Genomic DNA, 27,260 nt, shown 5'->3' with positions numbered 1-27,260 from the left:
TGTTCCAGACACTTCTTGTATTTGCCCTGTCCCAGCTCTGGAATCAACCACTTCTCCAAGAAGCCCTGGGTCTTTTCAGTGGAGAAACCAAAAAACCCAGACTGAGGGACATACCTGACCAGTACTCTTTGAAAGCGTCAAGGTCATGAAAGACAAGGAAAAACAGAGGAAATGTCAGAGATTGGGGAGAGCTTAAGGAGACATGACAACTAAATGCAGTGTATGTAAGGCCCTGGAACAGAAAAAAGACATTAGAGGAAAACTGGTAGAATTTGAATAAAGTCTGTAGTTTAGTTAATGCTACCGTACCAATTTTGATCATTGTACTGTGGTAATGTAAGATAAAGCCAGGTTAAAGGTATTTAGGAACTTTGTATTATCTTTGTAACTCTTGAGTAAATCTAAAATTATCTCAAAATAAAAGGTTTAAAAAACTATCAACTTGCCAAAATTTTTTCAAGTATGTGAATTTAGTCACTGTATTTTGTGTAAAACTATACCCATAGAAATAAGTGTAGTTTAGTATTCTGAAGAAAAAAATGTAGGAACATATTTCATGTTGCTATTAAAATTTCCCTTTGCACCTTGAAGTTTTTTAGGTTGTTCTTTTTCTTTTAATTAGTTGCTCCCTTTTATCTGTTGACAGTCAAATCAGAACAAGTCCTTGGTACAAAATAAATAAATAAATAAATAATAAAACTCTACCATCAATTTCTAAATAAAATAACATTTTCTCCTAACAAGTAAGTTTGTACTTTGTTCTCTTGAATTTTTTGAGACCAAATTCAGGCAACTATGCCCTTTGCACAAGTAATCACTTTAGGAGCCAAAAAAAAAAAAGAGAGAGATGGAGGGAGGGAGAGAGAGAAATATATAACCGGGATTGGATTTATAAGAACAGGATTTTATTAGTGTCAGCTCATTTACTTCTGTTCCAGCTGGTTTCAGGGAGACAATTTTCATGGTTAGGTAACTCTATAAATGAATTTACTGGAGAAGGTTTCCTAGAGCTCTACAGGCCTCACCCTAAGCAATAGCTTAAGGAAGCAGATACCTGGGGCCAAATATCCCAGTGAGTCATAGCCCAACCCTTAAACTCTCAAGGACCTTTGTTTGAGAGACCTTTATCTTCAGGTTATAGCTCACCCACAGGACCTCTAGCTCTCCCGCTCCAGGCTACCTGGTATGATGCAAGAACTTTGAACTGGGAATTAGAACTCTGGCTCTCATTCCACTAGCTGGTGTGTTTGGGAAAATTACGGGGCCTTTATGTGGCTCAATTCCCTTACTGTAAAAAAAGGGACTTGGTTATTTGACTTCTAAGCTCCCTTCTTGATGTAGAAATCTGCCATATGTATCTAAAACTGAAGGCCTCTTCCTTCTTGGCAAGTAGTTTCCCTTTCTATGTATCCCATTATTATTTTTGTATACCACTGCCCTTCTAGGATCCAACGCAAAAAATCTTAGAGTTATGTTTGTTAAACCATTTACTTTAACTCTTGCATACAACTCCCAGCCAATCCAGCAGTTCTTCCTTCATAGTTGAAGTGAGAGTAGAATGCATATGACCAAAGAGGCCATTTTGGAGTCTGAACACTGGATTCTGCCTGGGCCATATATTAGTTATAGGATCTTAAGGAAATTACTTGACCTCAGTGAACCATAGTTTGTTTGTTTTTTTAAGGAAATAACACTAATCTGTCTCCAGTGTTGTTGTAAGGATTAAATGAGTTAGTAAGTACCCAATAAGGGATAGCTACTGTTATTATTTGTATGTGGCAAAGCAATGGATTAGATCATTTTTAAAAATTGAAGCATGTTTAAATGAAATACAATATTATATTAGCTTTAAGTATACAGCACAGTGATTTAACAGTTAACACACATTATTAAATCCTCACCCCCAATAGTGCAGTCACTATCTGTCACCATAGAAAGATGTTACAGAACCATTGACTATATTCTCCATGCTGCACTTCCATCCCCATGACCAACTTATATTATGATTGAGATTTTTTTGCCTCTTTATCCCCTCACTCAACCCACCCACTCCAAGCCCTCCCCCATGGTAACCACTAGTCACTTCTCAGTGTTTGAGTCTACTGCGGTTTTGTTCATTTTGTTATGTTTTTTGTTTTTAGATTCTGAATATGTGACATCATATGGTATTTTTCTTTCTCTACCTGACCTATTTCACTTAGCATATTCCTCTAGGTCCATCCATGTTGCAATGGATTGGATCTTAAAGTCAGCTGCGCCTTCAGAAAAAATATTCAAGAATATTGGAGCACAGACTGAATAGCTCTTTCTGGATGGGTCTTTCCAGGGGCTGGTACATGCCCTTCTCATTCTTAACAGGATTTCTAGGATTAAGGAAATTGTCTTCAAATCTGAAAATGCAACCCCATAATGCAAACCTGTGTAAGTGAAGATATTCACAATGGAGAGTATTTCAAAGGGGCCCAAGGTAAATTTAAGTTTGTCTGAAAGAATGAATGATTATCTCTGACGCTCACCATTCTGGTGAACTCTTGCCACTGCTCTCTTACTGAAAGATAGTTTTTATTGGTTTGCAGCTAGGTGGTTCAGAGATTTTGCTACCCAATTTCCTACCTTGGCTGAAAGTAATTTTTTTTTTCATTCAGAAAACATTTATTGAGCACCTAACTGTATAGCACTTTACACTTATATATCTTTTTTCAAATTAAGATATCATTGATATATAATCTTATAAAGGTTTCACATGAGCAACATTGTGGTTTCAACATTCACCCATATTATCAAGTCCCCCCACACCCCATTGCAATCACTGTCCATCAGCATAGTAAGATTCCTTAAAGTCATGATGAAAGTGGTTTTAATCATTATCCATTACTTGTAGCAGAAAGAAAATTGGAATCAAACAATACAGATTTGAATCCCAGCTCTGCTACTCTAAAGCTAAGTGATCACTGTGAAGTTATTTAACATTTCTGAATCTCAGTTTCTTCATCATAAATGGATAGTAAAAACAGTTGGGTTAACTGGTTGTGCAGATTAAGTGAGATACATGTTTCCCATACACAGATGTTTTAAAATATTCCTTCCAAGTCTGATTTTTAACCTTAGCCTAGAATTTGTAGCTTCCTGTTGTATATTACTAGGATTTTTAAAGAAAGGGCTGGCATGTATATCTCAACATGTGTAAAACAAAACTCATCATTTTCCCTCTTCTTCCTGTATTGACTCTTTCTGTTAATGGCATCAACAATCTTCAAATCATTCAAGTCTGATGATGCCAGCTTTGATTCCTTCTCTATCCCTATGTACATTTTATTCTAAGAACTGTCAATTGTCTCTTCCCACCTTTCCACTCCAACCAGTCCTAATGTAAACCTTGATTACCTTTCACTTAGACAATTTTAGGATCTTCTTGACAAGTAAATTAGATTCCAATCTTTTCTCCTCTTCAAAAATTATGTCTACTACTGTATAATCAGCTTTTAAAGGATGGTTCTCATTATGTTTATTTTCTTTTTTAGAAACTATCTGTGTTCCACCATAAAGACTGTGGGTAATTCACTGTGGAGCTTTCATTTTACAGATGTGGAGGTTGGGGCCCAGGGAATTTTTTTTTTTTTTTTTTGCTATAAAGCTCATATGTGTGCAAAGGAGTAAGCACATTAAGAGTAGACCTCATCTCTGCTCATTCACAGGCTAATTCTTTCCATTATTGGAATATGGCCCAGACTTCTTAGCATGGTGTTCAACGCTTTTCCCAGTCAGGCCCCTTACTGTTTTTGCCTACCTTATCTTCAACTTCTCTTACACCTAGAATCTAACTGCCTAAGGTATTGTACGCTACTTCAACTCCCTGTGTAATGCTGTTCGCCCTACCTGAGATGCACTTTCCTCGTGCCTTCATTTGCTAAAATTCTGCCTGGTCTCTAGGTCCCAAGTCAGTCCAATGTCTCTTCCCTTTCCTCCCACGAAGCTGGAAAAGCAGATGCTGTACTCCTAGACCATGCATTGCCTCTAACCACATTCTGCCTTATGCTATAATCATTTATGTACACATTGGCAAGTCCAGTAGACTATGTGCACTATGTGGGCAGGGCCCTCTCCCTATACCTTGTAGAAAAAGGTTACTCAGTAACCTGGTATTAGAGTCTATCAAAAATCATGTATTGATTCTCACCTTTATCTGTTTCACAGGGTGCTAATCACGTTAAGAAATAATAGTATACTTCTGTAAAGAGAGGTGTGTTCAGGATCTGAGCCTACTCATTCCTTGAGTACAAAGTTTGTTTATCCTACCCTTACACCAAGACAGATGTTCTGACTTTTCCTGGCTTTCTGGCTGAGAGTAATCAAAACCATGGAATTGGAGTTGGGAATTAAACCACTTTTTTCTTAATCACAGTTAGCCCCTCTAATAATTAATGCTTTTCCTGTTTTATGAACAAAGTTGAGAACATGTGTTCTGTATTTTTTTCTTTTATCCAGAATTGATCACTATAGAAGAACTGACAATATTTATATCCATATCTACATTGGAAGCATAATTGTACCTAATAATGTCTTAAAGTATTGGTATCCCTATACTTGGCCTACAGGGTCATTGTTGTGGTTTTACATAATTAAGTTTAGCTGATTATTACTTCTGCATCTCTTCCTTGTTAAAGAAAGGGCTGACAGTGTTTAGTGGGCCTGTCATTTGCAAACTAGAAAACAGATAGGCAAATAATTATCATATATTATTTGATACATTCAAGTTTACTTCAAACAACATACAGAATTAAGTTATTTTATCCAGGAAGAAAGATACTATTTTAAAAAAACATTTATTTCTTACTTATTCTGTCAGGGTTTTTTCTGCTTTATCTTTATTCCTCATAAGGATACTATAAAGTAAGTACTAATATTACGGATGAGAAATCTAAGTTTTAGGGACTGACACACAGCTTTATGTGGTGGGGCCAACACTCCCACTTAGATGCATGTCTCTAATGCCAGAGCACCTTCCCATAAGAGGGTTCTATGTTGCCTTCCAACATGGCGATTCAAACAAACAAGTAAATGGAAACAACAAAAACCAGCATTGTTTTCAGACAAGGCTTTAGCTGGAAGAACAGGTACTACATGTGGAAAAGTAGTGTGATCTTGTAAGGTGGCTTATCACTTACTTTATATCACAGGACTTTGAGTGTTGACACAGTAGCCCAGGTTGCTAGTTAAACACACTGTATGGTCCATTGTTGCTAATGCTGTTCGAAGCAGTACCTGAAGCACCAGACATTCTAGAGATGGGTTATTCTGTGCGGTTGTAAAGGGAGCTGCAAGTCATACTTTCATCTAATTTTTCACTATTCAAATAAGGAAACTGGTGACTCATTTCTAATCTCACCTCTTCTGGGCAAAGATTGGAACTCCTTTGGCAATTACTGGGACAAAAACCAAACAATTCAGGTTAGTGGATAGACTAGGTGGTATCAAGGGCACAGCTCTATGTATTCTTTGAATACTTTTTTCTTTGAAGGGATTTTAGAAAAGAATTGAAGTACAGAGGTTTTATCCTCTGAATTTAAAGTACATTATACTTCCCCCAATTGTTAATAGGCTTTAAAATAATAAGAATTATAACAAAAGCCAATACTAATATATTTTACTTAAAATGCTTGTAACACTACTATAACCTATAACCTACCTAGTATTTTAGATATATTTTCTTCTTAAATCCACATCAAAACTCTGTAAAGGTAGGTATTAATCTTCATTTTTCAGCTGAAGAAACTAAAACTGAAAAGATTACATAATTTATTCAAGGTAACAAAGTTATGATTTCAATTGAAGTCTATCTCTCCTTACAGCCCTCAATCTTTAATATTACACACGTCGTGTCCCCAACTCTCTCCCAACACTAAGTGGTCAGTGCTGCAGAGCTTAGGGAGAGAGGGCAGCCAAAAGACACTTGGATGTAGGTAGATCCTAATTAGGACCTGACTCTACAGAGGTGCTGATTGTACTTCCCCTGGGATGTAACACAGAAGAGGGAACACTGCACTCCAAATGTGATTTTGGAGCAGACTTAAGTTCAGGGAAAGGCCAGTTAATGTTTGCACAGTGGGGTCAGTCATAAAGCAATGGAACTGGAAGGGACTTTAGAGATCATCTGGTCTAATCTCGTTTTATAGGAAGCTACAACCCAAAGATATTGAATCATTTGACCAAGGTTACGGTTTTTGGGAAAACGGTAGAGGAATGTGGTCTGCTGATCTAGGACTCTGTGCTCTTTCACTTACACTACATGGCTGCCGGTGCTTGAATGCTGGAGAATCCACTTACGTGTCTAATATTGTGACTTTCTTTATTGCATAGGTTTTTCAGTATCTGTAGACAAGATGGAATCAACTCCATTTAATAGACGGCAATGGACTTCACTGTCATTGAGGGTAACGGCCAAAGAACTTTCTCTTGTCAACAAGAACAAGTCATCTGCTATTGTAGAAATATTCTCCAAGTAAGTGCTGATCCTGGTCCAAAAAGACCATCGGTCTTGAGCAAACACTACCACCTGTCAGGGAAATCTGTAAAGGAAGTAAATGGTATAAAATGGCTTTATTGAGCACCTTCTGTATTTTAAGAACCATCAAGGCACTATGGAGGATGACAATAATCAGGAGACATAGTCTCTGTACTTGAATTTTTGTTTTAGCTCGGGGAAGAAAAAGAAAACATAAAGATAATTACAAACACATAATTGTTAAACAGAATGTCAATAAATCCAAAATGAATAAGAATTAGGACTAGAAACAGAATAAAAGAGAGTGACCATCATGGGCAGAAGCTAGTCAGAAAGGCTTTCTGGTGGAGATGAGTTTTGAGGCATATTTTTATCTTGCAGAAGAGAGTGTCAGGTGTACTTTATACCTGCATTGTCCATTATGGTAGCCACTACATATCTGGTTACTTGAGTTTAAATTAATTAAAATTAAATAAGGTTTAAAATTCAGTTCATTAGCTGCACTAACCACATTTCAAGTATCCAATAGCAACATATAACTGGTAGTTATCATACGGGACATCACAGAAACTTTTCATCATTGCATAAAATTCTGTTGAACAGTGTAAACTATGTAGATAAACTATAGCCTACTGGCTGCTTGTTTTAGTAATTAAAGGTTTATCAGAACACAACCATGTCCATTTGTGTACTGTCTGTGACTGCTTTCAACAGCAAAGTTGCAGCAGAGACCATATGGCCCTCAAAGTCTAAATTATTTGCTCTCTGGTCCCTTAAGAAAAGGTCTGACTCCTGCTCTGGACCATGAGTTCTTTGATATGAGAGTCCCTTTCTTGCTTATTCTGTATGCCTAATAAGTAGCACGGTGACTGGAACATAGTAGGTGCTCAACAAACATTGGAGGATGGCATATGCAAATAATATACCAGGGATGGCAAACACATGGACTTCATTCAAATAGAGATTCCATGTGAGGAGGAGCTTATGGCAAGTGGTAGGTCTAGCTCACTAGTAAAATTTGTCAATAGGAAACTACGACACATTTAAGAGAAGAAAGGTGGTCAAGATTTGAACAAAGTGATTCTGGGAGCTATATCTAGGATGTAGCCAAATACTGATAGGAGGTTTCTGTAATCTGTAATATCAGGTTTACTTCAATAACAAATCCATCAAGCATCTGCTCTGTGAAAAACACTGCCCTTCCAAACTGTTGACTTAGGTTATCACTTGAAGTAGAGTGGAGGTTGGGTGAGACCACAGAGCTCTTTTACCTTCTCCATTATGCATTTTATATTGCTGTAATTTTATGTTAAACATGTATTAGTCTTATTTTTAAAAAAGAAAATATATAAAAGATTTCATTAAAAAAGAGATTGAGATCTGGAAAGCTATTAAGACTTAATTCTGACCTCAGGTAACTTAATAGTATAGGTTAGTATGGTTTATATAGTCAGGGAAGTCCCCAGACTCCCTTCATCTTAAAAATTATATGGGGTACCTGTTAATAGTATGGCGTTTCAGTTATCTGTTGCTGCATTAAAAAAAAAAAAAAAAACCTCCAAAAGTGTAGTAATGGCTTGAAGTAGCAACATTTCTTTTTCTCCTGAGTCTCCAGTTTGGGCAGGGCTTGCCTCCGCTCCTCTCAGGTCAGCCAGGATGGTTCAAAGACTGGGGGCCGTATCATTTAAAGGCTCACTCCTTCCCAAGTCAGGTGGGATCTCAGCTGGGGCACTGGTTGGAACACTTCCACGTGGCTTTTCCATGTGGCTGCTCAGCTTACTCGGCTGGGTTCCCTGGACAGACATCCAGAGATGGAGGGAGGGAGGGATGGAACAAAGTGGGACGGCAGTCAGAGTCAGGGGACGTGCTGCCTCTTGTGACCTAGCCTCAGAAGCTATACCGTTTCACTTTTGCCACATTCTCTTCATTAGAAGCCTGTCACTAAGGCTGACTCATACTCAGAGGGAGGGGAATTTGACTTTACTTTCTGCTAGGAGGAATGTCAAAGATTATTTTGGATGTTTTAAAAACATCCTATATGGCTTTCCAGGCTCCTCCCCTGAAGATTCTGATTCCATATGTCTGGGAGGGGGCCCGGTAAATTGTATTTTTAACAAGTATCCCAGGTGGTTTTTACCTTTAGGGAAGTTTAGGAGGCTCTGAAAGTAGAAGAGATGAACTTGTGAACTTAAACATAAAGCAGAATGAATAAGGTTTCTGGTAAGTTTAAGCATAGGATTGTGGAAACTGAACATGAATAAAGGGACTAGGAAAGCAAGCAGTCTGGCATGGAGAAATGCAAAGGGGAGAAGGGACTGGTACAGTTCATTAGGGCCAGATGATGGAAGGCCTCGAATGCCATGCTAAGTTTAAGATCTTAGTTAGATAAACAATGGAAACAATTGAAGGTTTTCTTGCAGGGAGAATGACATGATTAGACTTGGATTTTAGAAAGGGGCTTCTGGCAACAGTGTAAAACGTATACTGAGATTGATAGCATGGAGACATTAAGGCTCTCTGGGAACCCAAGTGAAAGCTATTAAGGGTGGAGGGCAGCAGGATGGAAAGGAAGGGAAGGATTTGAGACAGTGTTGAGATGTGATTAATGGGATTGGAAACTCCCTGTTCTGCAGAGAAACTACTCCACATTCTTACCCTTTTCACCCTCCCTAGCCCCACCTCTCTTTAAGTGAAACTTGGCTTTCCCTCCACTTACATTCTATCCCTGAGTAGCGGCTGCCTGCTCTTTCTGCACATGCTTCCCTGAAATACTCTGGGCCTAGGAGTCAGGACTGCTACTTTCCTACATCTCCACTGCTGTTGCCCATCCATTGTTTTTCATGCCTGTTCTGAAATTCTAAACCAGTGCTTGGAGGCTCACTTCTAACTGTACTATATTCTTCTTATCCTCCCCTTCATTGCAGTGGTGTGCCAACCTCCAGGCCTTCACTGGGGACACTAGCTGCCAGCTTAATTCTCAGTGTTTCTCAATGGAGGTGTTCTTGGCATTTTAGATGAGGCAGATCTTCCTTGTGCAGGATGTTCACCATGGTGCCCTCCTCCCAATGTTAGTAGCATCCTATGACATTGTGACAACCAAAATAGAAAAAAAGGGGTGGAGGAGAAACCCCAGTAAGATTCCCACACATTTGCAATAGTGCCCCCAGTGAAGGATCACTGGTCCATATAAAAGACCTGAACTCTAGACTCATAATTTTTTGATCTTCCCTACTTCCTCAGCCTGCACATTGTCTCCTGTGCCCCTGCATCCATACACAACTTTATCATCACCCAAAATCCATCTCTGAAATGTGTATTTGGAACACCTACTCTTTAATTAGAGCCTCCTATCCTTCCACTGTTCCACTCTCTCTTGTCCACTGACCCTGCTCTTGGGCCAAATGAGGATACCCAGGCTGTGGATGTCAGGCCCCTTCCTAGCTTCACTTTCTTCCCTGCCTAACTCGGTCATTCACTTCAGTGAAACTCTAACCCCGTCCTCAGTTCCCTTCCCACCCCATTATTCTGTCATTGCCCAGCCCAACCAATTCTCAAGATAGAGGATTTGAGTCTTGTAGTAGCACTGATGAAAGTTAGGAAGTTGGAAAATGCTGTGCATCTTAGGGGGCTCCTTAATTTTGCAGAAAGTGCAAATCTTCTAACATAATAGGGTGACCGTCTTTTATCCTTGAAGATTATAAGGGCAAATGGCAATTATGCAAAACTGTAAATCCTAAATCCATTAATCAGAATCAGTGTGCCAGACACTATGCTAGACTCTTGATAGAAATAGATATTATTTTTAATGAACAAAAACTTTAGGAGGGAGGGAGATTATCCTATTTTATAGTTGAGAACACTGAGATGTAGAGAGAATAACCTGCCCAATTTAATATGTTTATTTATTTCTGTCCAGTATTTTATTTTGGTGCATATATTCTAACATACTGAACTGGTGCTAAAGGATGAATAGAATTTTATTTGGTTGGCCGGGAAGGGGAACAACAGGAGGTGAGGCACAGAAGTAGGACAGGCATGATGTGCACTTAGGACAGTGAAAATCAGAGAACCAGCCTGGATTTCTTCTGTGGATTTTGTAGTCAGTGGAGACATTGCTGATATTGCTTAAAGCTTTTAGGGTTCACTGACTGTAGATTCCCAAAGCAGATTGCAGGACTGTATTCCACAAAGCATTTGCTAATTGCTACTTGCATCAACTAGTGACCCAGATTTTCAATTCGAAACCTTCCCTATTATGGGGTTCAGAATTAATAAGTTCTATACAAGCCTAGTTAAGAGACTGTAGGAAACCATAGGAGGTTTCTGATCAGAGACTATTATAAAAGGGGTATTCGGAGGAAGCCTAATCTGGCCGATGTTTATAGAATTATTTGGGCTTTACTTTCTAATTTGTTAACAATACATTTTACATTTATATGTACATAAGAGTTCATTTTTCTAGCATCAGAGCTTTAGCATGAGTACTTTATAGCTATGGACTTATTTCTTTTACTAAATCTCTATACTATATAAATCATTAAATTTGAGGTAAGGAAGGTCCTATTGATGAATCAATAGGATGGCCAGCTTTGGTTTCATTCACCATCGACTTCAGCATAACATAATCCTTTGTGTGACCAAAATTTGACTATTTTGGTGGAATTTCATTTCTTTGCAGAAGATTCTTCTTTGACTCATATATTTTTGGAATTAAAGGGAATCTAGGATCCCTTCAACCGATTTTCAAGCTATCTTAATTGAGTTCTGCAGAGGGATCTCTGGGGCCAGTTCTAGGAAAATGGGAACACCTAGGGCTGAACCTGAGGCCTTCAACCCCCAGCCATCCTGCTTTGATCCCTCTCATTACCTTAGGTTCTAAATAAGATACTATTTGAAAAGAGGATTCTGCAGTGAAGAGTTTAAAACTACGGATCTAGTTAACCTTTGTCCCATTCCTCTGACAGATAAGGAACTTGATGTCTGGCAATTCTGACAGAAGTTCACACCCCAAGATGGTGGCAAACCTGAGCCCAGCACACAGATCCCTGCCCCCACATCATGCCTTCCCCATGTCACAACCCCTCCACATCTTATTATAACTTTACCCACTCCATAGTCCCAAGAAAGAAACAGTTTACATTTAGTTTTCTGTGACAGTTCTTCCTTCATTAAGAAAAAATTATGATTTCACTCATCTGTGGAGTATAAGAACAAACAAAAAAACTGAAGGAATAAAACAGCAGCAGATTCACAGAACCCAAGAATAGACTAACAGTTACCAAAGGAAAAGGGACTGGGGAGGATGGGTGGGAAGGGAGGGATAAGGGGGGAAAAAAAAAAGGGCTATTACTATTAGCAGACATAATGTAGGGGGGGATGCACGGGGAGGGCTGTACAACACAGAGAAGACAAGTAGTGATTCTATAGCATCTTACTATGCTGATGGACAGTGACTGTAATGGGGTATGTGAGGGGGACTTGGTGATGGGAGGAGTCAGGTAAACATAATGTTCCTCATGTAATTGTAGATTAATGATACCAAAAAAAAAATCTTAGTTCATTAAAAAAATAAAACTTGTAAATATACAATAAATAAACTGCAGCATAAAAAAAAGAAAAGAAAAGAAAAAAATTGACCCTCAGATCTCCCTGGTTAACTTCCTCTTTTTTGTTGTTCTTTCTCTGTTACATTTTAGTGGTGAAATTATTTCAGGGGAAAATATATTGAGTAAAAACTTGGGAGTTTCCATTTTCCCTTTGCTCTATTTGAGGGCATACAAGCAAGAGTCATTGCTCAGGAACTCTGTTTTCTGGCCTGAGCAAAGTTGGAGACGTTGTTATTATTCCCCAGATAATTTTGGCATCCTCCATCAGCTGCCTGCCTCACAGCTGAGCATTAATGAGCAGTTGCAAGATTAAATTCAATATGTGAAGATGAAGAGACTAGAGGATGAGGAAATCGGGCAAGTTAAGAGGGATGGGTTTTTAATTATAGAAATCTTATTGCAAATATTTTTTTCCCTCAGATTTGGATCTTCAAAATACCTTCCCCTCTGTCCAAATCAGTGACCTTCACATTTTGTGTGGGAATAGAGCTAGTTGCTCTAAAGTGCCTTTGAGGAAAATCTGAGGCCTCAATCCTGATCTAATACTGAGTTCAGAAGGATTGCACCTCAGCATCTCTTAGCATTCTCAGAGGACAAAGTGTCAAAGTACCAAGGACCTGGCTTAGAATAGAATAGTGGTGTAGAACCTTTCTCCCTATGAATCTACTGTTTAGCAAGTAGTTCATTACAAATTAAGAATGGGGATATTTGAGTACGAGTTTCAAAACATGATTCAAGACAGCTGTCAGTGTATACACCTTACAGATGCCTCAGTGCTAGAAGGACAGGACTGAAGATGAAAACTATTTGGATCCTCTTTCTTTAAATCTATGTTTCTGTTAAGACAGTAAAGGGGAGGGAACCTCTGAGCTTATTTACTCAGTTAACCACAGTGTAAATACCTTGCCTTGGAGAACAATTGACTAAGAATGGACCTGTCTGCTGATTGGCTCTGATTTTCATATATTGAATTATTGTTGTAATATACTGTAGATGATTAGTCAAGGGGTGTGGAAACACAGGTGAAAGGCCAGCTTTACGTTCCTTTCTAGCTATAATCCACTGTTTCTACATTTCCATTTTTAGGGATTCAGACAAATATGTTAGTATAAGTGGAAAAAATATATATATATGTACAAACACATGCACCAAAGCACTATTTGTAATGGTGGAAAACTGGAAACAGTCCAAATATCCATTAAAAAGAATGTGGGTGAATTAATTCTATTTCTAATGAGAGAGGACTGCCAGTGTTACCAAAGGCTTCTGTGTTGCTAAATGGAGATGTTTGTTAGCCATTGTCTTCCATGACCTCTCATTTCTTCTTTCTCACGTTTTTTCTTCTCTTGGCTTTTCTGGCAGTCTCTTGGTTTTCCTCCTACCTCTCTGACTGTTCTTGTCATTCTCTCTATCACCTCTTTGTCCTCTGCTGACTGCTAAATGTTAGAGTCTCCAGGACCAAGTTCTGGGCCTCTCTACACATTCTTCAGGGTCTTTGTCCTCTGCTGACTGCTAAATGTTAGAGTCTCCAGGACCAAGTTCTGGGCCTCTCTACACATTCTTCAGGGATGATACCCTATACCCTCCTGGTTGTAATACCATCTAGGGGCTGACAAAATGTAATACCATCTAGGGGCTAAAAAATGCATATTATCAGCTCAGACCTCTCATCTAAGTGCTAGACACATGGATCTAATCCCCGACACCACCCAAATGGGTGCTTTAGTTAACATGGCTAACATTAACTTCTTGATCTTCCCCATTCCCAAGTTTGCTCCTCCTTCAGAATTCCCCATCCAGTAAACAGTACTTCCACTGACTCCGCTGCTAGAAACCCAGGAACCACTCTTGACTTGTTCTTACCCCTCCCTTCATTACCAAGCCTGTTGGTTCTATTTCTGAAATATATCTCAAATCTATTCACTTTTCTTTATCTCCCATGCCACCGCACTGGGCCAAGCCAGTATTGCCTTTCACTAATGCCACCTCCATTCTCAGCCCCTGCCAGTTCAATTCTCCACAACAGCACCCAGAGCACTCTTTTAAAAACAGGAATTGGGTCAGTGACCATTCATCAGACCTGCGATTAAATTCAAAATTGAGGTTAGCATGACCTACAAAGTCCCTGCCTCCCAGCATCATCTCCTGCCCTTTCCCTTTCTCAGTGTACTTCACCACCACCAGAGTTCTTTGTGTACCTTATACACATGAGACAATTTCTTGCTTTGGGACCTTTGCATGTGTTATTTTTCTGTACCTGGAATGCTTTTATTGCCTCATTTTGCCTGGATAACTCCTACTGGTCAAACTTCAGATCTCAGTGAGACTTTCCTTTACGCACACCCCACCCACTGCTTTCTTAATTGGGTCCTTTGTTAGGTTACTTAATAATACTCTGTTCTTTTTCTTCAAAATATTTATCACTATGTATTTGTATATATGTATATATATATGTTTGAATATATGTGTGTATTCTTATGTGTTTACTGCCTAAATGTAAGCTAAGAACATGAATTATCTCTTTTGGTTATTTCTTTCACTACTTTGTTTCTAGTGCTTAGACCGTGATTTTTAATGAAAACTTCAGATGTTCTAAAATGGAAAAAGTGAGATGCAGAACAGTATGTACAATATTCTTCCATGTTTGTTATTTTGAAAAATTTGTATGTTTTGGATGTTAATCCCTTATCACATATATGATTTGCAAATATTTTTTCCATTCCGTGGTTGCCTGTTCACTCTGTTGATAGTCTCCTTGATACACAGACTTTGTTGACATCTAATTTATTTGTTTTTTGTCATTATTGCCTGTGCTTTGTTGTCATTCCAAGAAATCATGGCCAAGTGCAAAGTCACGAAGCTTTACTCCAGGTTTCTTCTAAGAGTTTTATAATTTTAGCTCTTACACTTCGTCTTTAATCCATTTTGACTTAAGTTTTATATATGGAATAAGGTAAGGGTCCAGTTTCAGTTTTTTTTGCATGTGGATATCCAGTTCTCCCAGCATCACTTATTGAAAAAACTATTCTTTACCCATTAGATGGTGCTGACCCCCTTATCCTTTGACTATATATGTTAAGATTTATTTCTGGGCTCTCTAGATTATTCCCTTAATTTGTATGTCTGCCTTTATGTCAATACCACACTATTTTGTGTTTTTTTTTAATTATGGTAAAATATTCATAGTATATAATTTACAGTTTTAATCACTTTGAAGTATACAGTTCAGTAGCATTAAGAACATTCACATTGTTGTACAACCATCACCACCGTCCCTTGATTCTATTTATAGCTGTATAGTATGCCATTACATGAATACATTGTCATTTACTTACTCGTCCTCTGCTAATGGACATTTGGGTTGTTTTCATTCTTTTGCCATTACAATTAATGTTATGACAAATTTTCTAATAAAGAAGTTATTTTTGCTTGTGTGAGTATATCCATAGGCTAAATTCTAGAAACAGAATTGATAAATTATCGTTTATGCTTTTGTAATTTTATAATTTTTGTAAAATTGACAAAATACCTCCTACAGAGGTTTTATTAATTTACTCTCAGCATGTTAGCTTAAAAAAAAAACTTCCTACCTGATAGGTAAAAAATGTTCTTAGTATTGTTGGAATTTTCATTTTGAGGTTGATTGTCCTTTTTGTTTAAGAACCATTTGATATTCTTTTCTGTGAACTGTGTTTATATCTGTGCCCATTTTTCTATTAAGTTGTTTGTTGTGTTCTTACTGATTGTAAAGAGTCCCTTATATTTTAGGGAAAATTAGCCGTTTGTCTGTAATATAAGTTGCAAGTATCTTTCCAGCTTGTATTACCATAGTTCTAATCCCAAATTCTTCCATAAGCTATTTATGGTCAATGAAATCCCAGACATTTGGAAGTCCTTTCACCCTACCCTAATATCTGTTAAATTTGAAACAGTGGCAGGACTGGAAGAGTCCTTAGAGACCTTAGAAATCCTCTCACATAGTCACTTAATTTTATAGCTAAGACCCAAGGAAATGAAGTGATATTACCCAGGTTACATAGCAGGTAGGCCATGGTGCCAGAACCAGGACTTTTCTCTGGCTTCTATTTTGGAAAGCTTATTCTAACATATACAGTAAGAAAGTTCTGAACTTATGAATTGAAAGTTGGTTTTGGTAAAAGCATTGGCCCTTTCGCAGTCTGCTCTGTTTCTTTTTTTCTCACTTCCTTTTCCTTCTGCAAATGTCTTGTGAATTCTGAAATTCTGCCTTAAGACCCACTTTTCTAGGGCTGGTTTGGTGCTGAGTTCAAGGCATGTAGATCCAAGGAGAGGCACACGGTGGGAATTCACCAAGCATGGTGCCACCTTCAATGCTTGACTCCAAGGCCCTGAAAAAGCCAGGTTAAGGTTGTTCTTGGGTGGTCTGGAGATTTGGGGCAGCCTGTACCTTCCAGGCCGCCTTTTCCCTGAAAAACCCTGGGACTTCAGTTGTTTCTCAGAGATCTTCTGATCCATAAAAATGACCAAAGAAAATGAGAATAATGATAATAAAATTAATAGAATTATATATGCCTGTTTATCAAATCTGTGATGCCACTGACTGTAACCTGTGCCACTATTTTATGCATCACTAAGAAAAAATACTGCTTGATTACAATTAATTAATTAAAAGGACTAATGCTTGTTTATAGCATGTAAACTTTTCTCTCATATCTCCCTTATATGTACATAAAAAAGTAAAATAATTTTTGTTTAAATCCCAGATCATAGTATAATCTCTTTAAAGACATTTAAGTGTCATTTGAAGACATTTTCAGTGATATACATGTAGTACCATCAAATACGTTTATTGCAGCTGAAGTGACAATACCAACAACTTAGACTAAATTCTCAACTTGTACAGGCAGTGTGACTAACTCTCATTCATTTGGCTGACAATTGTAGGATTTCAGAGGCATTAATGTAGGGGAAATGTGCATCCTATGATTAAAGCAATGCTATACACTTTGACTAATTTCATGGCATTTTTACATACATGACCTCATTTAATCTTCCCAGCAACATTGAAAGTCAATATATAAAGCCATTTTCTAGATAAGGAAATTGAAGCTTAGAGAGGTTAAATGACTTGACTAAGATCACTGTTAATAAGTGATGAAACCGGGACTTAAAACTCAGACTTTCTGCTTTATACAGTTATTTCCCAGCATTTAACCTCACCGACTAGGATCTTTCTGTTGTACAGAGGAGATGACTGAACAGCTCAGGAAGTAAGGGCTGATCTAATTCTCTGCTTCTTCCAATAGAATTGATTAAAGATAATTGCTGGCAGAAACAGGTATGCAGAAAGTGGTTTTCTTAAAAATTGAAAAAGTAAAAATGTAAGTTTAATTTGAGGACATTTTCTCCCCCCCGCTTCCCATTCTCTGAAGGTACCAGAAAGCAGCTGAAGAAGCAAACACGGAAAAGAAGAGAAATGTAAGTATTCAGAAGCCCTGGGGCACTTGGAACTTTCAGAGCAGAGCCCTTGTGGCCCAGTCACCTGCCGCTTTGGGGGCCTGTGCTCCAAGTCAGCTGAGCCAGGCCTGTGTGCCACCTGGCCTGATTTCGTGAGCCATTTGCTCAGCAGAACTGGGCTCTGGTTGCAGGGAATCTTACTTTTCACTGAGGTTCTCCTTTTGAGCCACTTTTTCTTTCCTGAGTTGAGTGAAAGACAGAAGGCGAAGTCTTTTGCCTGAGGTTTATAAAATGGCTTACTGTTTCTGCTCAAATCAGAATACAGAGTTTGGTTTGAAAAAATCACCTTGCTTATTTCAGATGAAATTTTCTTTCCATGCGCCTCTCCCAAGGTCTTTCCTTTTCCACAATGCCTAGCATACAGTTCACATTACATAAATTGTGCACTTTTTGAATGGGTGAATGATGGAATAAATGAAACTCATATATGCAAATAAAAAAAACATTAGCATACAAGTTTCCTAGGCTGTCATCCCTTTTCCCAAATCAAACAACCAGAATCTCTAGATCTCTGCATTTAAATCATTTAAATGGTAGCAGTTGTGCTGCTGTTATCATCCTCTGGGTTCCCTGTTTTGAGCAATCTTCTGGACCCAGTCTAGTTTGTAAGTTTCTTAGCTGCAGGATCCATCAAAGGCTAAAACCTCAGAACAGGCTCCCTGCTCAGACCCAGTCTCTGCTCTTCCCACTGGCTAACTTCCAGCTAGTCTGGGTAGTATATTTCTTTTGAGCTCTTGATTTAATCTTATGAGGGAAAAACCTCACATATTTGGTCATGAATTCTTTAATTTGGCTGGATTACAAAAACATCCTCCTGGCAGTTTTCACTACCCACCCTATTTAAATTGGTACATAACATGCCCCTGTCAATTTGTTCTCTCTAAGTGGGTAATGCTGACCAGGTCTTTGGCTTAATTTTCCTGTAATTTGAAAATGGATCCCCTCTGCTACACTGTGAGAAAAAGCTACCATCATTTCACTCACCTACGGGTTTCTTTTCTTTCCTCCTCTCTCTCTCTCTCTCCTGCTCTTTTTCCCTTTCTTTCTTCCTCCCTCTTCCCTTTCACTCATTCATTTAGCAAGTATTTCTAAGGACCTACTATGTGCCATCACTGTTTTTGGCACTAATATGGACTACATTTCTGCCATCATGGGGTTTACATTCTAGTGGGGAAGATGGGCAATAAGGAAACTGTGTCAGACGGTGAATGAAGCTAAAAAAATAACATGAAGCAAGTAATAGGAATAGAGTGTAGCGTGGTCAGGGATAGCCTCTGATGAGGAGACATTTAAACAGAGATCTGAGGACATTCTTAGTGGATTTGAGTAATAGGAAGAACAAGGTCATCTAGGGCTGTTGTGAGGACCTGGACTTTAATTGCATGGGGGCCTTTGGAGAGTTTTTATGTAAAGAAGTAGTGTGATCTGACTTAAATTTTAAAAAAGAGGAGGAAGAGACCATAGGAACAATGGCAGAAGAATGGAGACCAATTACAAGATAATTGCAATGATTTAGGCAAGTGATGGCAAAGGATTGGACTGGAGTAGTACCCATACTAGTGATGAGACATGGTCAGGATTTATATTGATGGTGGAGAAAGAAAGAGAAGAATCAAGAATGGCAACAGTGATTTGGCCCAAACACCTGGAAAAAAGCCATTAATTGAGAAAGAGAAGACTGTAGTAAAACTAGGTTTAGAGGAAGAGAAATAGTAAAATAGCTCAGTTTTGGACATGTTAAATGTGAGATACTTAAGAAAACATCCAAGTGGAGATGTCATATAGGAGCTTGGATCCCTAAATTTGGAATTGAAAGAGATCAGGACTGAGATAAAATGTGTATGTGTCAAAGTATCTGGTATTTAAAGACATGAGATGCATGTGAAATCACCTAGGGAGTGAATATAGATAGAAATGAGAAGAGGTCTGAGGACTGAGCTCAGGGGCACCTTGATATTGAAAGGTCAGAGAGATGAGTAGGAACCAGCTAAGGAGACTGATAGGGAGCAACTGGTGAAACAAGAGTAGAAACAAGAGAACAGGGTGCCAGAAGTCAAGTGAAGAAGCGTTTCTATAAGGAAAGCCATCAACAGAGTCAAATACACAAATAAACTGAGAATTGACCGCCAGATTTGGCAATGTAAGGTCATTGGTCACTTTGTGACCCAAACAGGGAGTGATGGGATAAAGGCCTGATTAGAGTAGGTTCAAGATAGTGGGATAACAGCAGTCTACACCATGAGTGTAGGCAGACATGGAGCATCTCTTAGGTACCAGACACAGGGGGGAATAAGATGTGGTCCCTGCCCTCAAGGGTCTGTTAAGAGTTTGGGAAATAGAATTTATAATTTCATTGTGACAAGTGCCATGTAAAAGAAATACTTGGGAGGTGTGGGGGAGTCAGACAGGGTAAATTATAACATACATCAAGGCAGTGCATACATTCCTATTTTGATTATGATTTTTCCCCCAATAAGTTTTTTAAATTACTTTAGTAGTTGAGAAAAATAATAAGTTAAAAATAAGAGAATGAAATGACAAATTTAAAGAGGCAACTGGTGATCTTAATTGGAGCTACTTCAGAAGTGTTTTGGTAGTAGAATTAAGGTGAGTGAAAAGCGATCAAATAGAAGTAGCAACTACAGATGTGTTTGCAAGACCCTTCACTGTGAGATGCTAGAGACAGCAATATCTAGAGGAAAACACAGAAAGTTGAGGGAGGTGTACTTTTTTTTTAACCAAACTTTTAATTTTGGATAATTTTGGATTTACAGTAGTTACTAAGTTAGTACAGTGAGTTCCCATATACCTCCACCTAGCTTCCCTAATGTTAACACCTTACTATGGTACATTCATCAAAACTAAGAATTTAGCAGTGGTGCAGTGCTATTACTGTCTCCTGAAGAACAGGGAGAAACATCCATATAAATGTATAGAAGTGACTGATCAGGTGGAAGAATACCTACCTTTTACCATGGAAAGCAAGTGAGAGAAACAATCAGGAGCAAGTGGTATATTGGTTCCTCAGCAAATAGTGGGATCAGTTTACATAGCCTAGATTCCCAGAAATGTATCCCTCCATTTCTCTTCCTCTTCCACTTATATCTTATCTAGGACACAGAAACACAGACCATTAATACCACCATCAGTTAGACTTTCAGGTTCCCTTCAAGCATGGAATGTGCTGCTTTGGAAATCTGTGCCATTTGGGTACTCATTTCCATAACGACTGGCCACCGCTTTTCTGAGACGCGCTCAGCCTGGGAATTTCTACCCCATCCTTGGAGGCTGTACATCCAGGCAGTCCATGTTTTCAACCCCACTGCTGTTTCCTACTAAACATCCTCCTGCTTTTAAGATGAAGATTCCCTTGCCAAGATTTCAATGCTAAAGCTAATTCAACCCAACTACTTCATATGATGGGTGAAATAACTGAGACCCAAACAGAGGAAGGGACACATCCAAGTTCATACATCTCAGAGTGACAAGGCTGGGATTCATCCCAATTCCAACTTGAATACTCCTGCAGAAAGGACACTTTGTAGCATCTCCAGGGTGTGCCTGATCTGGATTCAGGCAGCCAGTTAGGTCTAGAGGCAAATCTGCCAAGATTCTCTGCCTTGCTAGGTAGAATGAACAGCATGCTAGATGTCACTTTGAGAAAGGAAGCTGTGGTAGTGTAGCAACCAACAGGCCCTTGAAAACTTGCAGCTCCCTTGACTTCCCACTACCTTATTCTAGGAAAATACTTGGGAAAAAAGTTAAAACCTTGATACAAATGACACCAACTAGAATTTCACCTTATTTTGTGCCCGCCTCCCCACTCTGGAACAGTAGAAACTAGAGAGAGAGTAGAAAGAACAGTAAAAGACTGTAACCCAAGTTCAGGATTTGGTAGATGACTGAGTACTGTGGTTGATCACCATTGTGAGGTGTGGCTGGAGAAGTAGGGTGAACCACCCATTTAATAATAATTGTCACCACTTAGTAGGTGCCTATTTATGTCAAATAATATACTACATGCTGTAATAGAGTCTCATTTGTTCTCCAGAATAGCCCTGTTTCAGAAGTTAAACTTGCCCATGGTCACTTGGCTGGATGGAATTGGATTATATAAGTAATATATGTTCATTGTAGAAAATACAGGTAAAGAGAAGAAAATATAAGTGGCCCCAAATCCACTGATAACCCAGGCTATCTCAGTCAAATATTCTTCATTGTGCTGCCCAAATGGCTTTTAGGTATCACTTTTGCTCTGTACCTTCTTCTCTGTGTTTCCCAAACTGTAGCCCCTCCTCCCCATCTTTGCTCGCCCCGGGGCCTAAAGACCTGGACAACTTGCATGGCCTAGATCATGCACCAGGAGTGATTTGAGGGTATGGGACCTTTAATGCTATCAGGCCACATGGCCCTACCCTTCCCCTTTTTGTCTCCATTCCAGCACTTCTGAACTTTATCCTTAAGAGCTCCTTTTAATAAAAGAGCTCATTTACTCCACATTAAAATGCCCCCTAAGGGATGTCCTCCACCCAGGCTCTTGTTTTGGACACTGCTGATATTCTCTTATACAAATCCCTCTTCCTGGCCATCACAAGTCAAGTAGAAATGACAATTTTCAAGCTGCTTACTACTGTAACATAAAATTTGTTTAATATTTTGTAGAAGCTTTTTTGTGATATGAAGATGATGTATAATTTTATCTTTACATTCATTTTTATTACACAATGAATACACATTCATTGTGAAGAGAAAAAAGAAAATGCAAATGGCCATTATCCGCGTGATCCAAAGGTAACCTTTTAACATCTGATGTCTTTTCTTCCAGACTACTTTTCTATGCTTATATTTATAAATATATATGTGTATTATAAAGTGGGATCACGCTGTCTTATAATTTGCTTTTTGCCACTCAAAAGTACCTTATGAGCATTTTTCCATGTCAATGATATACTTGGACCACATGATTACCGAGGAAAGTTGTCTCCAGTTACCAAGGCAAAATGCCACTGAGATTCTCAGGGCTCCTTTCTGGGCAGGGCAGATGAAGTCGGGACCCAGGTGACTCATCCATTGTGTGGAAGAAGGTAGCACAGAGCCCAGAGTGCTGCGTCAGTTAAGGTAGCACCAGTGACTGGAGCTGTTTCCTTAATTCACTCTTTTCCAACAAGAAAATTTTTCATGCTTCTTATAGCTCTGATCCATACATGCTTCCCTCAATGACTCATCTTGTCAGTAGAGATTTAAAGACTGAAATCAAGCAGTTGTTCTGTAACTTTTTTTTTCAAGCATTGGTACTACGTGATATGGCTCTGAGAGTGTACTCAGTAGAGTAATAGGGTGAGAGATTTAATTCCCAGTATAGCTGCTAATCCTGTTTAATTCCCTGAAGACTTTCAGTTCTACATGGTTTGTCCTTTCTTAGTTGAAAGACGTGAGTCACAGACCTTAGGATCGGAAAGCATACAGGTATTGGAGTTTGTAGTTTGTTGGGAGGTGCTACTTAGTTTAATTTATAGGAATACTTTCAAAGTTCGGGACTTTGAATTTTACTTCATTAAGCATATTTCCTCTGTTACTGTGGAACAACAGTGACAGTTTCCAGATTATGTTCAGTCTGTCTTGTATGTATAAATTAATTCCATTTGACTCAGGTGAAAGGGACCTTCCCTAGATGTATCAAGTCTGTCCTTCAGTCAAGAGAGGGGGTGATAGTGTTTTCATATGAAGCCTGGATATTTTTCAACCACAGGATCTGTGAAATGGTGAATTTCTGGTAATTGAGAATTTATACATGCATAAATATGTAGAGAAGAGCAGGAAGAAAAGAGAATTCGGTTCTTCTGTCAAAATAAAATTTGTATGCATGTAAATTAAGACAGATATAATGAAAAATCATTTATGCAAATACATATAAAGTCTGGTGAGTTCTTTAAATTTCTACAAATAGTTTCAACCCTTGATGCTACTGCCCTCCATTACTGGCATTGGGCCGTTTTAGCTATATTGCATTTTGTCTACTGAAAAGAAAAAACGTCAGGATTCACCATGTAATTTTGCAGCATGTAGTGACAAACTTTTACTGACACATATTTATAGTGTTTAAAGTAACGTATTTTGTTTCTTCTTTCTTGTTTTGCCTATTAATCTTTGGATAAAAATCCCTTGTCTCTATCATTAGATCTGGGTTCTCCTTGCTTCTCATTTTGTCCTTATAAGGCTATCCTGTTTTATCACTTCCTGCTCCAGCTCCTGACTTTTTCTCTCTTCCCCTCTCCCTTTCCCTCTCCTTGGGTGGATGCTTTCTCCATGTGGCAGTAGCTGTAACTGTTCACAGCTGTCCCAAACGCCAGTGGACCAGGAGCAGCTTAGAATTTTAACTTTCATTTTACAAAGAACAGCATGTTTGAATGTTTCAGCAGGCAAGTTATAACTGGCACTTACTTCTTGTTCTTCTAGAATACTGAAAACCTCCCGCAGCCCTTTAGAAGGGGGATCCTGACTGTGTTGAAGAAGAAGTGGGAGAACCCAGGGCTGGAAGCAGAGTCTCACACAGACCCCCTGCGGAACAGCAGCGCTGAGGTCAGGCACGGAGGCAACCATCCTCCCGCTGAAGTGGCAAGCAGCTCTGCCTCTGGGACCGAAGCTGACCAAGGGGAACGTGTCCGTGCCAGACCTAGACTTGGATCACCTCCTGAAGCCCTTTTTCAGTGTCAGTATCCACGCATCGAGGACAGTGCGCATCTTAAAGACCCCTCCACAGAAAGTAAAAAAATGGAAAATTGTCTAGGAGAATCCAGGCATGAAATAGGAAAACCGGAAATCAGTGAAAACACAGAAGCTGCAAACAAAATAGAAAAATACAATGTTCCGCTGAACAGGCTTAAGATGATGTTTGAGAAAGGTGAACCAACTCAGACCAAGGTAAGAATTGGGCTGGTTTAAAACTTGGGAAAGCCAATTCAACTGCATAAAGCTGTGTTTCCAAACTAGATAGTTTGGTAGCGGCGAGTATGTGGTCAGTGTGTCTTTTGATTTAAGTTAAGTGAGTTCATTAAAATCTCAAATTATTTCCGTAGATGCTAAGATTTGTGAGTCTATGACCCAGTTCATGTGAAATCCAGCATACACGGGGATTCAAGTTGGTGTCTGGAAATGAAGAGTCTGATGCCGATTGGATTATGTGTTTTTAGTATGCTTGCCCTTTTAATTTGTCTTCCTGTGCCTTTTGTCACTTGTAGCTTTGGGGGGTGGAATTACGGCTGAATCTCTCTCCGCTTGGACACAGCTGCAGGCTGAGTGTTAAGGCCAGAGTTTAACATTAAGACTGAGGCTTGGTTGTCTCTTTGCTAGCTGCCTCCCTTCTTCTCAACTTCCTCATTTGTACCTTCCAACAAATGTTTTCTATCAACTAAAATTCTCTCCCAGGAAAAAATCAATGAAGATAGCCAGACTAGCTGTAGCCTTCAGGAGTTTTGACTTGCAAATGCATAGGGTTGCAGTTTCCTACAACTGCTAATGAAATTTGATCCTTCGTGTGGATTGCAGACCAGGTCCCCAGAGGGAATTACTTAACTAGAAAATGAGTTACATATGCTGGTGACTTATAACACAATCCAGGGGCAGCAGAACTGGTAAATTTTTCCAGTTTTCTCATACTTCCCTGCATATCTGGCTTTGTACATGTGGATGGTTTGTTACAGCAGTCATTACAATGAAATAAACAGATCTGACGGAAAGCAAAGCCATCATTTATTCTTGATTCCATTTAGATGGGAAAGCTGAATTTTTTTAAAGCTAAATATTTGGCCCAAAGCCCTCCATTTGTGAAGCAATGGTATGAAGCATTCTTTCTGAGATAAAAATTAGATAAATTCATCCTAAGATCCTCAGTTGTGTTTGGTGAGACCTCGTCACTCTCTCTGTAACTTGGAGTACCCAGGTGATTTTTCTGCCTAGGAAAGTTCTTGAGTGTTTTGGGGTCATCTGAGGATGTAGAAAGAATTTTTAAAGGTGTGCAAACCTAGAACCCTTTTCTGTGCATGAATTTTAGCTCTGTTTTAACACTGAAACCAGTTGGCAAGAGATGTGACCACAAAGCATTTTTATGACTTTCTTTTAAACTCTCATCCCTCTCAATTTTTAGTCCTCCAGGCCTGCCAACTCCCACTTTCCCCTTTATAGTCTTAATAAAACAAATTCTTTTTATTTAAATGGGAAGAAGAATTTTAAATGGAAAGAAAAAATGTCAGAAATCCTAAATAGAGAGGAAGGGTCTTTGTTGGGACTCAAAGCACCATTGTATGTCCCCTCCTCAAGGCCCCTGTTAGGGGCAGGACGGCTGATGTCATGCCAGCACACACAATGTTAGATTCAGTGCAGAAGGCTGGTGCATGTTGAAACTGGCCTAAGGTAGGAAACAACTGGGCTGCAGCAGACAAAAATGCTGATTATGTGTAAGGATCGGGTGAGAGACTTTTTTCTCATAAATGTCTGGTGAGAGATGGGTCAGAACAAGCCTATCCCTTTGTGGCTGGGCAGAGTGGAGAAAAATTCATATAAAGAAGGATCCTACGAGAGCCCTGATGGCACCCGGCCGCCTGATTGCTAACAGTATAGGATATGGCGGGATTGAGGAGTGGGGGCATTTCTAAGATTGACCCTGGTGCCCCTCTAAACTTGCTGATTCAATAGTCATTTGTCACTTAATGGACTGCTTAGAAAGTGCAAAACACAGCCGCCCTTAATTTTTATAGCTGTTTCTAAATAAGCCTCATTATCCATGTTGGAGGCAGCCTAGATTGCTTTAAATTAAAGTTTTGTCTAGCATTTCAATAGAACTGTTTTTAAAAAGCTGTGTCTGTTTTAGCTTTAGGAATAACTAGTCTGAAACTGGGTTATGGTTATTGTTAACATAATTTAAACTTTAACATGGATGAGGTTTTTAATCAGGAAGTTGCATGATTGGATCTTTGAATGGAAGCCCTGAGAGATATGACAGGGATGATGCTAGAATCCTTTAGGAGCAAGAGTACACAAGTAAGAACGTACTTCAGAGCTACCAAATGAGTACTTCAGTGAGACACACTAATATTAGGTACCAATTGTCTGAAACTTTGGTTCCATAATTGAATTTAGAGAACTAGATTAAATCTAAACTAGCTGAGCAGGGTCAGGGAGCACATAGATAATGGAAATATGTGGTCTAATGTCATACTCTCTTATATCTTACTATCAAAGTTATTCAGAGGAGCCAAAGTTGACTGGCTTGAGGTCCACTTTTCATAGTTTTTCTTGCTCCCTTTGTCTGAGATGATTTCTGTTCTTGACCATTTCTCGTCCAGATCTCTTCTCTGCCCTCCTGTCTTTTTCTCTCTCCCTGTGTAATCTCATCTCTTTTCATGACTCTCTGAGATGAATCCCCAATTCTAATCTTGAACTCTTAACCCAAGCTTCAGCCCTATATTTCTGGTTGCCTACCAGGTCAGACATCTCTCTGTGAATATGGTTTAGGCACTCAAATTCAAGAAAGCTGAAAAAGAATCCATTATCTTTCCAACCAAAACCTGCTTTACCCCTGGAACCCTTAAATGGATCACCAAATCTCCTGGTCTATGAAGCTTGGAATCGGTTCTTTCTTTGGCCCCTATCCTCCCTCC

At 39.0% G+C, this 27,260-nt stretch overlaps 1 protein-coding gene across 2 annotated transcripts in view; it reads left to right on the top strand.

Moving 5' to 3' along the window:
- The window catches only part of LIMA1 (LIM domain and actin binding 1), a 75,543-nt gene that overhangs the window by 20,823 nt on the left and 27,460 nt on the right, over window positions 1-27,260 (top strand). For both annotated transcript variants that reach the window (XM_036890581.2, XM_036890570.2), the window contains exons 2-4: window positions 6,358-6,499; window positions 17,520-17,565; window positions 24,061-24,525. In XM_036890581.2, the coding sequence (XP_036746476.2) occupies window positions 6,381-6,499; window positions 17,520-17,565; window positions 24,061-24,525 (630 nt within the window). In that variant the 5' untranslated portion in view covers window positions 6,358-6,380. The remainder of the gene's footprint in view (window positions 1-6,357; window positions 6,500-17,519; window positions 17,566-24,060; window positions 24,526-27,260) is intronic.

Source organism: Manis pentadactyla, chromosome 10 (assembly GCF_030020395.1).
Source record: "Manis pentadactyla isolate mManPen7 chromosome 10, mManPen7.hap1, whole genome shotgun sequence".
In the NCBI taxonomy this organism is placed as follows: domain Eukaryota; kingdom Metazoa; phylum Chordata; class Mammalia; order Pholidota; family Manidae; genus Manis; species Manis pentadactyla.
The sequence above is the reverse complement of the archived record's forward strand: the minus strand, read 5'-3'. Positions and strand labels throughout refer to the sequence as shown.